Genomic DNA, 13,534 nt, shown 5'->3' on the forward strand with positions numbered 1-13,534 from the left:
GAATCGCTTTTGTGGCATTGGCGGGGCATCTTGTGCCCGCTGCACCATTCGCCATAGACACGGCTGGAGGGCACACCTAATATTCAAACAGATGACATAAGAAAACTAAATCTTGTGCACCTTAACATGGGGGTAAAATGACATCCTGACAAAATGACCTTTCAAATGACATATGATTTACAGGGCCTGAATCGCTTTTGTGGCATTGGCGGGGCATCTTGTGCCCGCTGCACCATTCGCCATAGACACGGCTGGAGGGCACACCTAATATTCAAACAGATGACATAAGAAAACTAAATCTTGTGCACCCTCAACATGGGGGTAAAATGACATCCTGACAACATGACCTTTCAAATGACATATGATTTACAGGGCCTGAATCGCTTTTGTGGCATTGGCGGGGCATCTTGTGCCCGCTGCACCATTCGCCATAGACACGGCTGGAGGGCACACCTAATATTCAAACAGATGACATAAGAAAACTAAATCTTGTGCACCTTAACATGGGGGTAAAATGACATCCTGACAACATGACCTTTCAAATGACATATGATTTACAGGGCCTGAATCGCTTTTGTGGCATTGGCGGGGCATCTTGTGCCCGCTGCACCATTCGCCATAGACACGGCTGGAGAGCACACCTAATATTCAAACAGATGACATAAGAAAACTAAATCTTGTGCACCTTAACATGGGGGTAAAATGACATCCTGACAACATGACCTTTCAAATGACATTTGATTTACAAACATCCAAAGATGAGGTTTGTTGTAAAGCCGAGATTAATGGAATAAACACAGGTTTGTATTGAGGTAGGTGTTATTGTGGAGACTCTTGTTTTCTGGTAAGGAATCTGTAGAAGCCGCTGTGGTGCATCTAATTAAAATGCCTGAGAATGATGTTGACTCCAGTTTGATATTTATTAATAAATTGAATTGAATGGAATGGATAGGGTGTGTTTGTGTGTGTCTGTATGTGTGTTTAGGTCATGTATATGTATGTGTTTGTGTGTGGGTGTGTGGTTCTGCAAAGAAACAGAATACAAACTACTTAGCAATAATACTATATGAATCTCTCAATATACAGCTAGTCACAACCTAACATTCACAATAGCATTAATCAACAAGTTTGTCATCTAACTAAATTCACACTACTACCTACATTAATCACTTATTATTACACTTATAATTACATTATATCTGCTAAACAGCACAAGTTACACTAAACATATCCCTAAATCGCTAAAGAAGATTATATACATTTATAATTTAACCGCGACCGGCATTAATTAAATATACACCCGCGATCGTACAACGGATTTAAATATCAATGCTCGGTTATCTAAACACATACTGTAAGCAGAATAAACTAAGCATAATAAAGGAACATTATTAATACTTACAAGTATCTGAACGCACACGATTTAAATGATAATATTTAAACGGTAAACGTATGCAAACCAACTGCCTTCACACCAACTCTCCATCCACTGTTCTCCTCTTCCCGCGACTGGGTACCTTAAGTGCAAACAACTCTGATTGGGTGCACGAGTGGAGCCATGAGTATGCACGCACTACAGGAATGACCCAACAACAGCGAGTGCCAAATATCAACAAATAAAACGGTGCACAAGCCGTCACTTCGTTGCCAATGGCTCCCTATGCTGTAAATGACTGAGACACGCTTGCAACTTGTGTCCATTTTACTATCAATTTTTGCTGTTTCGCTGTCCTAAAATATTGAAGACAGACGTTAAAATGATTCTAGCAAGACATACCTACAGCCAAAAGTGTGATTTCTGTCAACAAATCGAGTTTCAGGAGAGCGTTTAATTGTACTTTTATTTTGACGGTATATTCTGCCGTTTCGGACTGACCGGACATCTTATTGCCGCTACAGAAATCCTTAAATCCGCTAGTTTCACGGAACTAGCTGACTATGAGGCGACGGATATAGCGATGATCGTTACGTCACATCCGCATGCAAATTCCCTCAAAGATGGCGGCCTTCGTGAGACGCATGGGCCACGATGTGTTAAGATTCGGACAAAGTTCTTGCTTTGTAAAAGGACATTCTAATCCTGTTGTCAACTCAAAGCGATATGTGCGAGCACTTAAGAGGAAACCGGTAAAGGTGATTTATCCAGATGGTCAAGAAGAGACTCTGACTAAAACTAATCTAACGCATGGTCATCAGAAAGGAACGTTACATTCGAAGAAAAGCAACACGGATGACCTCGAAACCGGGACTAAAACACGTGTTAATGGTAAAACAGTGACCCAGTCCAACGACATACAATCAAAAATAAGTAACGAATCGCGACCTCTAAGTAAGGTCGAACAAATGGATGGATTTCGGTTTGAGAAAGCCCTGCCCGATGATAAGCGACTGTCGTAAGTGAACTGCTTGGGTTAACCTTCATCATAACTAATACCACATGCATACACCTAAGTTGGTGTCTTTCATTATGAAATACATGGCTGATTTGGTCTTACAGTAGAAGCAGCGAAAGGTATAAAAATGTCCCAGTGACCGTCAGTTAGCCGCTTCTCAGCATCACCGATGGGGGTAGCCCTCAAATCCGAGGAGTAACGTTAGACTCAGTACCTCCAGTTTATCGCGATTTGCAAAAATTGGGGAAATTCAGGAAAATACACTACTGCATTTTTAAGCACGGACGAATTCTGGGTTACTTTGCTCAATAGTAACTGCAGTCAGACACCATGCAAGATAAATCCTCATCCTCTCTACGTTCTCAGTGTCTGAGGCCATTTTGTCCAGTCACTGAAGAGAGACTGAGTACATAATATGACAATAACCAGACTAGTGATCCTCCTGCTATTATGTGAATTTGTACATTGTGTGTTGTCTTTTGGTGTGTCTGGTCATGCAGAATGTCGCTTCCGCGATTTTTCGAACTCATTTTGAATAAACATATTTTATGTTCAGTTTTCTTTTGTCAGTCGAAAAAGTAGCTCTTGGAATAGAGTTGAAACTGAGGCATGACCTTGTATTTCAAATTCATTTCTGTAACTTTCTACTATGGATGTATGGTTGTGAAAGTTCTCATCTGTAAAATCAAATGACAAGTCTATAATGAAAGTCCTTATGTCTCCATTGCATGAAATGAAGACATAAGAACACACAAAAACAAAATACTCATATAGATAATCTGTCTCGCTCGCTGTGTGTGAATTTTTATTTATTTTTTGTATATAGAGTTTAAGCAGGATTTAAAAAGTCTTGAGAAACATAAATCACAATTTTTTTTGCAAATAGAAATGAACACAACAAACAAAAGTGAACTCCTGGAAGGACTGGTTAGTGTGTGTGCACTGTTTTAATTAATTATCCACTTCATCTTCCAGGAAGCTGGTGACCATTGCACGCTCCAGAACGTTCCGGGAGCATCAAGGCAAGATCCTGCTCGAGGGGAGACGTCTTATTTGTGATGCCCTGGAAGCTGGAGCCAAGCCCCAGACCTTGTTCTTCAGCTCGGTCGAACGCCTCAGTGAGCTTCCTATGGACAAACTTAAGCGAGCAAACCTAGTTAAAGTCAAGTTTGAAGATATAAAGAAATGGTCTGAACTAATTGCCCCACAAGGAGTTATAGGTACAGTAGCATTTTATTGCCCTATAATTTCATGTTGAAATAAAAATAAAATTGATTGGACCTTGTTATATTGATTTTACATTCATTTTAATATTACCCTGCAGCCATATTTTCAAGACCAGCTGTGCACCAGCTTGCATTCCCAAAGGATCAACAAGTTCAATCAATGCCACTGTCTTTGATTTGTGACAACATCCGTGATCCTGGTAACTTGGGCACCATCCTACGAAGTGCTGCTGCCGCTGGCTGTGACCGTGTACTGCTTTCCAAAGGTAATAGAATAGTTCCTGTTCTACATCTTACCTGTCTAACACTCATGATCAAACCATAGTATTTAGGTCTGGTATGTTCTTCTATGTAACAGGAGTGCCTGCTCTCTCTCTGCTTCTTTCTTTCTCTCGTTTTCTTTCTTTCTCTCTCTCTCACTGTGTGGTTTTCAAATGACATGATGCGACAACTAGGTTTTATTTACTCCCTCATCCACAAGGACGCTCACGCTACACAATGGTCAAAAGAGAGGGTGTGTGTGTGTGTGTGTGTGTGTGTGTGTGTGTGTGTAACATTTCAAGTTAGTCCTTTTTGGATCGGAACAGACCCATGCTCCACCTACGCCATCCCCTTAGCTCCCTACTGAAGCACATGAAAGTAAAAATGCACAGGCATGCATTCAAGGGAACACACTCATCTCTGTTACTCTTACACCTCTACAAAAAAGCTGTCCCTGATTTTCCTTCTAAAGGGACAGCCAGACTGTTCCTGGTACTTACAATAATAATAATTCTAATCATGTGAATTTTTAAGCACGGACGAATTCTGGGTTACTCTGCTCAATAGTAACTGCAGTCAGACACCATGCAAGATAAATCCTCATCCTCTCTACCTTCTCAGTGTCTGAGGCCATTTTGCCCAGTCACTGAAGAGAGACTGAGTACACACTATGACAATAACCAGACTGGTGATCCCGCTACTGCTGTTATGTGAATTTGAATATTTAGTGTGGTCTATTGGTGTGTCTGGCCTACCATAATGACTGCCACTCCTTTTTACAGGCTGCGTGGACATCTGGGAGCCTAAGGTGTTACGAGCGGCGATGGGGGCACACTTCCGCCTTCCCATATTCCCCAGTTTGACGTGGGAAGACGTCTCATCTCACCTCCCAAAGGACGTCGTTGTGCACCTGGCCGACAACTGCAGCAGCCCAGTCAGAGACGTCGACGCCCAATCCAGCCAGCTCAGGAAGGCAAGTGACTATGGTTGGGTGAGCAGTAGGAGAGCGAAGCAACAGCCCTATGACCAGGACTACAGTGATTCGGACTCTGAGGATGAAGTTGACTCTAATGAGAAGGTAGATGAGGCGCCCCAGGTGGAGCCAAAGCTGTACCATGATTCCTGGGCCCAGAGAGGCACGGCACTGGTGATTGGTGGAGAGACACTCGGACTGAGTAAGGAGTCGCTCCGACTGGCTGAACGAACGGATGGTCGACGACTGTATGTGCCCTTGGCTCATGGCGTGGACAGCTTGAACTCTGCTATGGCAGCCAGTATTCTACTGTTTGAAGGCAGGAGGCAACTCTTGAAGTTACTGGAGAGGCCTGAGAGGAGAGTCAGAATCTGAACACCGCCAGCCCGCACTTAGCACTTTTCAAAAAGTTGAAACGGACTCAACTCCTGGCTTGTTACCCACATATCACACTAAATCAGATCTGGTGTCTACCCTCTTGTAATAAAAATATTCACAAAGAAATGATGAATGCATCACACTTAAAAAAAAAAAAATTATGGAATGCCATAGTTTCTCTTTGGGAAGACCGCCAAAAGTGAATCAAAGGAATGTGGAGCAAATATTCGTTTTTCTGTCTGTATAGTATTGTAACTGTACATAATGATCCATATTTACATACTGTATATAAATCACATGGTTGTAATATTTCAAAGTACTAGTTATTGTGCATTCTGTCCATTCCCTCAAATCTGATCCTAACACTTTACACTTCATGGTGATGTGAGGTAAACAGCAATCCTGTACTGAGATCCAACCGAGCTGTAGCAAAATGCATGGGGAACTGTTGAGTTGGTGAGGGACAAACATGCACTAAAAGGTCTACGCTGTATTTACTTGATGTCCCAAAGACGATGAACTTAGTGCAGCTATTGTGACGGTCATACTGGAAAACTATGTGTTTGAGTTGAGTTTTATTAAGCAAATCCAAGGCTCATGACGAGCCACAGGAGGCCAGGTAGAGCACCAGTTTAAAATAAATCACAATAAACACAATTTATAAAATGAACATTGCCTCACTAGTGTAATATTTGATTCAGCCAGCAGGTGGCATCAATCTACATGAAATCTGCCTGGAAGATGCCAATGAAGACATGTCCATGTACTTTGTCAAAAACAGATGAGTGAGCTGGATAATAAAGATCAATTACTGTAGTCATTTGTATATGAACCCTTTAAATATAGTATGTGAGTAGACATGTGATAATGTCCAATTTCAAAACAATATGAAAAAAATAACCTGAAATGCAGGGAGGAAATCTGAATATGACCACTTGCTAGATGCATCAGCACAGTTTTGTAAGGTGCATATTTTGCTGCATTTTCATATGCGGAGGTACATTCTGGAAAGACATTACCACAAAAAAAAAGTTTCGCACAATATTTTTGTAAGACACAGCTATCAACTTAAAAATCTGTTTCAATCATTTTATTCTTTCTTGGGACATAAGTAAAGTAAAGGGAGGGAAAGTCACATTGATAATAAAAAACCAACGCACATATGCAACATTTGAAATTCAAGTCCATTGGGTCTTTGTGGGATTTCATCACACAATTCTCATAATGAAACACCAAGAAAAAGAGAGGCAAACAAACATACTTCAAGGATGCTTAAAAGTAACAGGCTATCTGTAATTTACGGTTGGGGCTGTCATCAATTCATCAATACAAGGCACCACAGGAAAGGGAGAAGACTGGGAAAAGTAAAAAAAAAAAAAAAAATGTATAAAGTAAGGTTCTTTAACAGTCTGTAAGAATGAGGGTTGAGATGGAGAATTCAGATCTGTGAGACTTATAATGACTGTAGACCGGGGGGGGGGTGTCGGGTTGATAGAGGTCATGTTCCGTGTCTAGTGCCATCCTAGGTTCCTCTGTAGTCTTAAATAGGCTCCGGCTTGAGCTTCTCGCCCAGGTAGTCGCCGACGAACTGGTCCACCACAGCGGGGGTGATCTCTTCCACGTCTCGTACGTATTTGGCACGGGCTGACATGTCCAGTATGGTGAGCAGGGGGGCAGCTTCAGGCAGGTTGGTGTAGTCACGCAACGAGTCGCTCATGTCATCCTGCACAGACACAGACAAGTAACCATTGAGACAAGTTACATTACAACAGGTTTATAATATGACCATCCATCCTAAATGCACCAATAACACAGACCTTCAGACATTTAAATACAACTCACACTTGATGTTATAAACCTCTGTTTAAAACACATTATTAACCTCTTTGAAAACACAAAACACACATTTAATACATATCAAAAATAAGCACTTCAATGGTGCAAAATATACTAATATACTGCAACACCTTTGACATCAAAGCAATCTGCTGAAGGGGGATAAAAACAGCCCAGAAACAACTGACTACGGCACATGCCTCCAGCCAGCGTGCAGGCAGGACTCAAAGGGAGTCTCTCATTAAAGCGGGTATGGTCGTATGGGATGCGGAGAGCTCTTTCTTCCTCCTCCTGCTTCCCACCAGACCCTCGGACCCCAGGAGCTTTGGCGTAGACATATATACAGTATGTCTGTGAGCTTTAGCCTCACGCCGCCCCCACAGTGGCATGAAGGCGAGCAGGGCGGCAACACATCAGCGCCCCGTCTCTTCAAAAGAACTGTGGCAGAGGAACACAAAGCTAGAGGGGACCTCAAAGCATTCGTGTTTCGGTGTGTATGTATGTGTGTGTGTGTGTGTGTGTGTGTGTGTATGTGTATGTGTATGTGTATGTGTGTGTGTGTGTGTGTGTGTGTGTGTGTGTGTGTGTGTGTGTGTGTGTATGTGTGTGCGCATGCGCGTGTGTTTTAGGGGAGTGTGCCTGTTGTGTGTCCCATGCCACGTGCCTGCACTGGTGTGTTTAAGTTGTAATTTAAACCTTGGAGGAGGGTGACCGATCCGGTCGGGTTCCTCTGGACTGAACTTTGTCATCCTGAGTCATCGTTTGTTTACGCTATGCTTTCAAGGCTCGCACAGGCAACTTAACGCGTTGTCACTGGGGTGGAGACAGTTCAAGGAGCTCAGTTAAAAGGGCTCCTCAAAACACACTGCAGCAGAAATGTGAGGACCCTCCAACAATATCTGACTGAGCTTCCATGCAGGAGGGTTAAGAGAGATTCCTTCATCGTTTCCAATTTCCCCATTAAAAATAAATTCCTCTTTGGTAAATGACCATGTCATCTGTGTGGAAAAGACATGCAGTATCTTAAATGACCATAGGGTGGCAGTAAAACTAAAGTTTGTTTCTGGAAATCTCAGCAAATTCCCACCGCCCCCTGTCTTGAGTCAAGCAGAACTATAAACTCTGGTGCAATGGATTAAACCACACGATCAGATAGCAGCCTCACTGCAGGAATCTGGCTGCACGGCAACCAAAAAAGGACATGCATGCCACCAGAGAGGCTGTGACCTCAACTTGTTGCAAGGAACAGAGGGGTCGGCACTGTGTAATATGAACTCTGCAGCACCCACCTCAAAGTCTACAGAGCTACACTTCATCATGACAAACAAACACACATAAACACTTATCTCAGGTAAAACTATCACACGAAGTGTTAATGCAAAGGGAGACCTTTATTAAATGAAGCATGAACAGCAATGGGTTCGCTTTCAGCCCAAAAAGGAAAGAAAGAGGAGAATCTTTGGTAGATGACTGAGTAACTCCTGATGTTACTCAAATCAGCTGCCTCCTCCCTCCCTCCCTCCCTCCCTCTATGCACACACATACCACTGCCTGCTCCAGCGAGGGACTTTTTCATCTTAGAGACATGAGAGCTGTCATAAGACCACTGTGGCCAAAAAACGTGCCTTCAGTGTTGGGAAGGGCTCGTCGCCATCTGAGGAGTATAGATGACTCGAGTTGTGTGAGGTCCTTCCCCCAGTGAAGACAAGAAATGTGGAGACTGCCAGAGTCCCCCATCGCTCTCTTTCTCTCTCTCTCTGTCTTTCTCCCTCTCCCTCTCTCTTATGGCAGATTTAATCTTTCCAGCTGTCCACTGCCCCAGGATGGGCCATGCATCTTCTTTTGTATTACTGCTAACCTTGTGTACACTGAAAAGAGGCCATTTTAGCTGAGAGGCGCTCAGGACCTCCCCCCCCCCCACCCACACCCCTTTACAGCCCTGGCCTGAAAAAGGAGAGAGGGAGAGAGAGAGAGAAAAAAAAAAAAAAAACTGAATACAAAAGCTCTGCCTGTTAGAGGCTCAGGTCCTAGCCATGATAAGAGCCAGTGTGTTTACCCGATGGCAGCGGCTGCACAGTGTCAGGTTTATTCTGCCCATTGTGCCACTGTTGCATTCCACAGACAGAAGCCATCAGATAAGGCCAGGCAAAGATAAGGCCGTGTGATTGGCCGGTTCGCCCCGGGAAGGCCCGTGCCCATTGGTCCACGGGGAGAGACTCAGAGAGGCTCTCACACGTTGACAAATTCACACTGTCTAGCTGATACAGGCAGGAATAAGACTTCTCAAACCAGGATGTGTCTGTTTAAGGCACAGAGAAGCAGAAATAATCAGATTCACGTAAGAAGAATGGAGTACTCAGACAATGGACTAAGCAAAGGGGATTCTGTAATGTGCTGTAAATGGTGTTTTGTATGTATGAAATGTAGCACTATACTATAGCTGCCTAACCAAGGTAATGCCAAACTAAGCCAATCAGCTGGTCGAGATGTAATCACAAACCTAGTAAGTGATCTACAGTGGTAAAACTCTACCTCACAACTCGCCCTCTCCAAAACATTCATAAACCGGAAAAGGAATGCAATGGTTATTACCAACGATTTTGGTGAGCCTTTTGTTTTATTCAACAGGCTGTTTTACTGTTAAGTCAATATCCACAATAACGCTGTGGGTTGTGGACAGAAACCCGAGGCGGTTCTCTGGAGACCTCAGCAGACACACTGACTGCATAACTGACTGCCTGCCTGACTGACACGGACACAGACCCCAGCAGACACACTGACTGACTGACACGGACACAGACCCCAGCAGACACACTGGCTACCTGACTGACTGACACGGACACAGACCTTAGCAGACACACTGACTGCCTGCCTGACTGACACGGACACAGACCCCAGCAGACACACTGACTGACTGACTGACTGACACGGACACAGACCCCAGCAGCTGGCCTGGGCCTACGCTCAGCCACTCCCAATAGCAGCATTCAAGAGCTCAGTGGGCAGGACTGCACTCCCACCAGACACCCAGGGTTATGGGGAAGTCCCCGGGCTGGTGCTGTCGGCTCACTTACCCACCAGACAGGCAACGTGTAGTGAGTGTCCTTGTGTACAGTGGACGGATATAACACGTTGGCAGTATTGACAAGGAGCCTCTGCGATGCATGTTAATGGCGTTCATAGTATAAACAAGCACTTTATGTGTTATATTTGTATGACTGAAAAAATTAATGAGTGAATGTCTACACTTTATACGGTCATTTTTGGACAAATGGGAAGACAGTTGGGTGCCACAAATTAGAAAATGCTCTGAAGTACACCAAATGATTCATAGCTACACAAGAAAGAAGACACTGAAAATGATCATCTTGTGATCATCTGACAGGGTCATGATTAGGCAATTATATTTGCATTGTATGGCAAAGTGTATCAACGAGAAAGTGGAACAGAATCCCAATCCCAGACAGCTGAGGAGGAAGGAGACCCCAGTCTGAACGTCTCAGCGGAGCTCCTCGTGTTTGACATGTAAACTTAGTCCTTGTTTGTCTGTCAGTGGTATTTCTAGAGCGTCAGCACAGGCAAGCCCTCCTGCAGACATACAGAGCCATGGGTGGGGGTGGGGTGGGGGGGTAGTGTGTGTATATGTGTTTGTGGGTGTGTGTAGGGGGAGGTTGGGTGGGGGAAGGGGCCACTGCCGGCACATATGTGCAGAACCCATCTAAAATCTAAACCAGTGACACAAGACACCTGACAGCCCCTACTGTGCAACCCACTGCCTTCCATGAAATTGTGACTGCCATCTGAGCTAGCATATAGGCTTGTGTGTATATGTGTCTGTGAGTGGGGGAGAGAGAGACTGAAGGGAGGGGAGGGGGGAGAAAGGAGAGAAGTGATCAAAGATGTGTGAGGCAAGAGTGTGAGAGAGAGGAGAGGAGGGGAAGGAGAGAAGTGATCAAAGATGAGCGAGGGAAGCGTGTGAGAGAGGGGAGACGAGGGGAGGGGGAGAGCTAATCTGGTAATTATGGCGGCAGAGGCTGCTAACTCAGCCGGCCGGGGAGAGGTCACGAAGGAAAAACACAAGATAACAGGGGTTATGGAAACGCTGGGGCTTCCTCCCACTAACACAGGGCAGACCGCAGACACAGCGTGGGGGCTGGAGCGAAAGGGAGGAGGAGTGAGAGGGAGAGAGAAAGACACAGACAGACAGAAAGAATAGAAAAGACAAGAAAGAGAGAATCTGTCTGTGCGTATGATGAATGCTAGTGTGGGTGGCTGTGTGTATCTGTGGGGGTGTGCGAGACCATGCGCATATGTGTGTATATGGAATGTGTATGTGTGCACTGTTATGTGAGTGTGTATGCAGATGTCACGCCTGACACAGAAGCAGGCCCAGCTGTTTGAGGAGCAGAAGCAGACCCAGAGTACAGAGTAAACGTAACGCTACTCCTGGCACTGGGCACTACTCACGTGTTCTCCCCTATAGGCCTCATTCACAGACAGTAACCAACACCGTGCAATGCACCGGGCTCTCATCTAGCATAAGGTTTCCCTTGTCCGCATGCTAACCCAATTAGCTTTATTAAAGGCAACGATAAAACAGTTGCGTCAGCTCCTTTTCCGTCAAGTAGTGTTACGCACGTCCTCGTTTCACAAGGATGCCTTGCATGTGGTGAGAACAGATGGACCTTCATACCTGGACCATAAAAAAATATATACAAGGACACCCAGATGCTGCACATGTGCTACAGAGAAACTGTAAGTGTGCGTGTGTGTGTGTGTGTGTGTGTGTGTGTGTGTGAGTGTGTGTGTGTGAGTGTGTGAGAGAGTGTGTGTATGTGTGAGTAAGTGTGAGTAAGTGTGAGGGTGTGTGTGTAAGAGAGAGAGAGAGAGAGAGAGAGAGAGAGAGAGAGGAAGAAAGAGAGAGAGAGAGAAAGAGAAGAGAGAGAGAGAGAGAGAAAGAGAGAGAGAGGGAGAGAGGGAGGGAAAGTAAAAAGGAAATAGAGTTAAAAAATGAGATGGAGAAAGAAGGGAACCCCCTGCAGGGAAGAGTGACGTATTACTCTTATTGCAGAGGAGTGCAGCGAGACAACAGTATATGTTATTAAATAACAGCCAGCCTTCTGTACGCCACATCATACAATAGCTGCAGCGTCCTAGGGCATACGGCTGCAGCAGACATGTCCAGTAGCAGCCACTCACCTCTCCAGCTACGAAAAAGAGCAGGGGGCTCTCCTCCTCCTTGGCCTTGTACTTGGCCAGCAGTTTCTCCGCAATGGGCTGGATTAGTTCTTTAGCCGGTTCCAGCTCTCCTTCTTCCTCAGCGTCTGAAGAACAAAGTGACATAGCAGAGAATGAGGATAACTTTCATACAGGGTCTAATGAGAACTAGGTTAGAAACAAGGAGCAGATTGTTTATTGACAACAATTTAATGTGAAGAATGAAAATTAAGTTCAGGTAATGTCAAGCAACATGAAGAGGAAGAGCAAACCAAAGCGAGGGGAATAACAAAGTGTATGGATATGGGTGTGCGTGAGAAGAAAAACTGAGACGAAATAAGAGAGAGGAGGGAGTGTCTTTTAAAAACAATCATTTCTAATCTTTACAGGCAGGCTCCCTCTCCTCAACAACTCCCCCTCCCTCCTTCTCTGCTTCATTTTCAATTTATGGAGCAGATGGTCTGTCTGAAATTGAATCCATTTCATACAGTTCCTCTCCACACGGACTATAATGGCTGCAATTGTATGGTAGCCCCCTCTGCTTGAACTCTGCTTGAACAGTACTGTGGCACTGACTGATTGACAGGAGATTTGTTGAGGTGGAGGGTGGGGGGGCGGTGGGATTAGCTCTGACTGCTCCTCCAGAACTTGACTTAGTGGTGGGAGGGCCGTGGCTCAAAAGCAGTGGCCATTGTGATGGTGTCTCAAGGAGCAGCTGCTCACCCACAAACAGCACCAGGCAGGGCCCCTCGTGGAGCTGCACGGCGTTGGCCTCGGTCAGCTCCAGCACGGGCCGTGGGTGCCACGGGAACAGCCGACAATCCGGGTCGTTCAGCACCTCTACCCGGCCCTGCCGCGAGATCATGTGACCCTCTGTGTCCAACAGGATCAAAGTGGGGATACCTGAGGAAAGGAGTGACAGTGTCAGTGGGGTGTCGCGAATGCCAGGTTCTTCCCATTTTCCACATCAGAAGAAAGTACTCTCTTTTGTAACTGGAAGTATCATATTTTGCACAGTTATACAGTTACACATATATAAAGATTCTTCCTCATATTTTTTCAACTGCAACACAACTGCATCCAGTGACACACATTTCCGCATCAGCCAAATTCAACCAGCCTCTCTCTACTTCTCCAGAAGCATGTGTGTTAGAAACACCTGTGGCCTTGGCGTGATATATATAGCATCTTGGCATGGTGTCTATGGTCTTCTCTGGTCTTTTTTTTAGCAGCAGAGGAATAAACACAGG

General features: G+C 44.9%; 2 protein-coding genes across 2 annotated transcripts in view; one reads left to right on the forward strand and one right to left on the reverse strand.

The window, feature by feature from the left end:
- Window positions 1-1,875: 1,875 nt before the first annotated feature.
- On the forward strand, window positions 1,876-5,901 carry mrm3a (mitochondrial rRNA methyltransferase 3a). The gene is made up of 4 exons (XM_080844734.1): window positions 1,876-2,393; window positions 3,369-3,613; window positions 3,718-3,885; window positions 4,663-5,901. Exons 1-4 carry the CDS (start codon window positions 1,981-1,983, stop codon window positions 5,226-5,228), a joined length of 1,392 nt encoding a protein of 463 aa, XP_080700860.1. The 5' UTR covers window positions 1,876-1,980; the 3' UTR covers window positions 5,229-5,901.
- A 135-nt stretch (window positions 5,902-6,036) lies between these two features.
- nxn (nucleoredoxin) overlaps window positions 6,037-13,534 on the reverse strand; it is a 52,168-nt gene continuing 44,670 nt past the window's right edge. Inside the window, exons 6-8 of the mRNA XM_080844735.1 lie at window positions 13,008-13,187; window positions 12,267-12,391; window positions 6,037-6,954 (exon numbers count right to left, since the gene is read on the reverse strand). Of these exons, the coding sequence (XP_080700861.1) occupies window positions 6,772-6,954; window positions 12,267-12,391; window positions 13,008-13,187 (488 nt within the window). The 3' untranslated portion in view covers window positions 6,037-6,771. The remainder of the gene's footprint in view (window positions 6,955-12,266; window positions 12,392-13,007; window positions 13,188-13,534) is intronic.

Source organism: Sprattus sprattus (genome assembly GCF_963457725.1).
Source record: "Sprattus sprattus genome assembly, chromosome: 9".
In the NCBI taxonomy this organism is placed as follows: domain Eukaryota; kingdom Metazoa; phylum Chordata; class Actinopteri; order Clupeiformes; family Clupeidae; genus Sprattus; species Sprattus sprattus.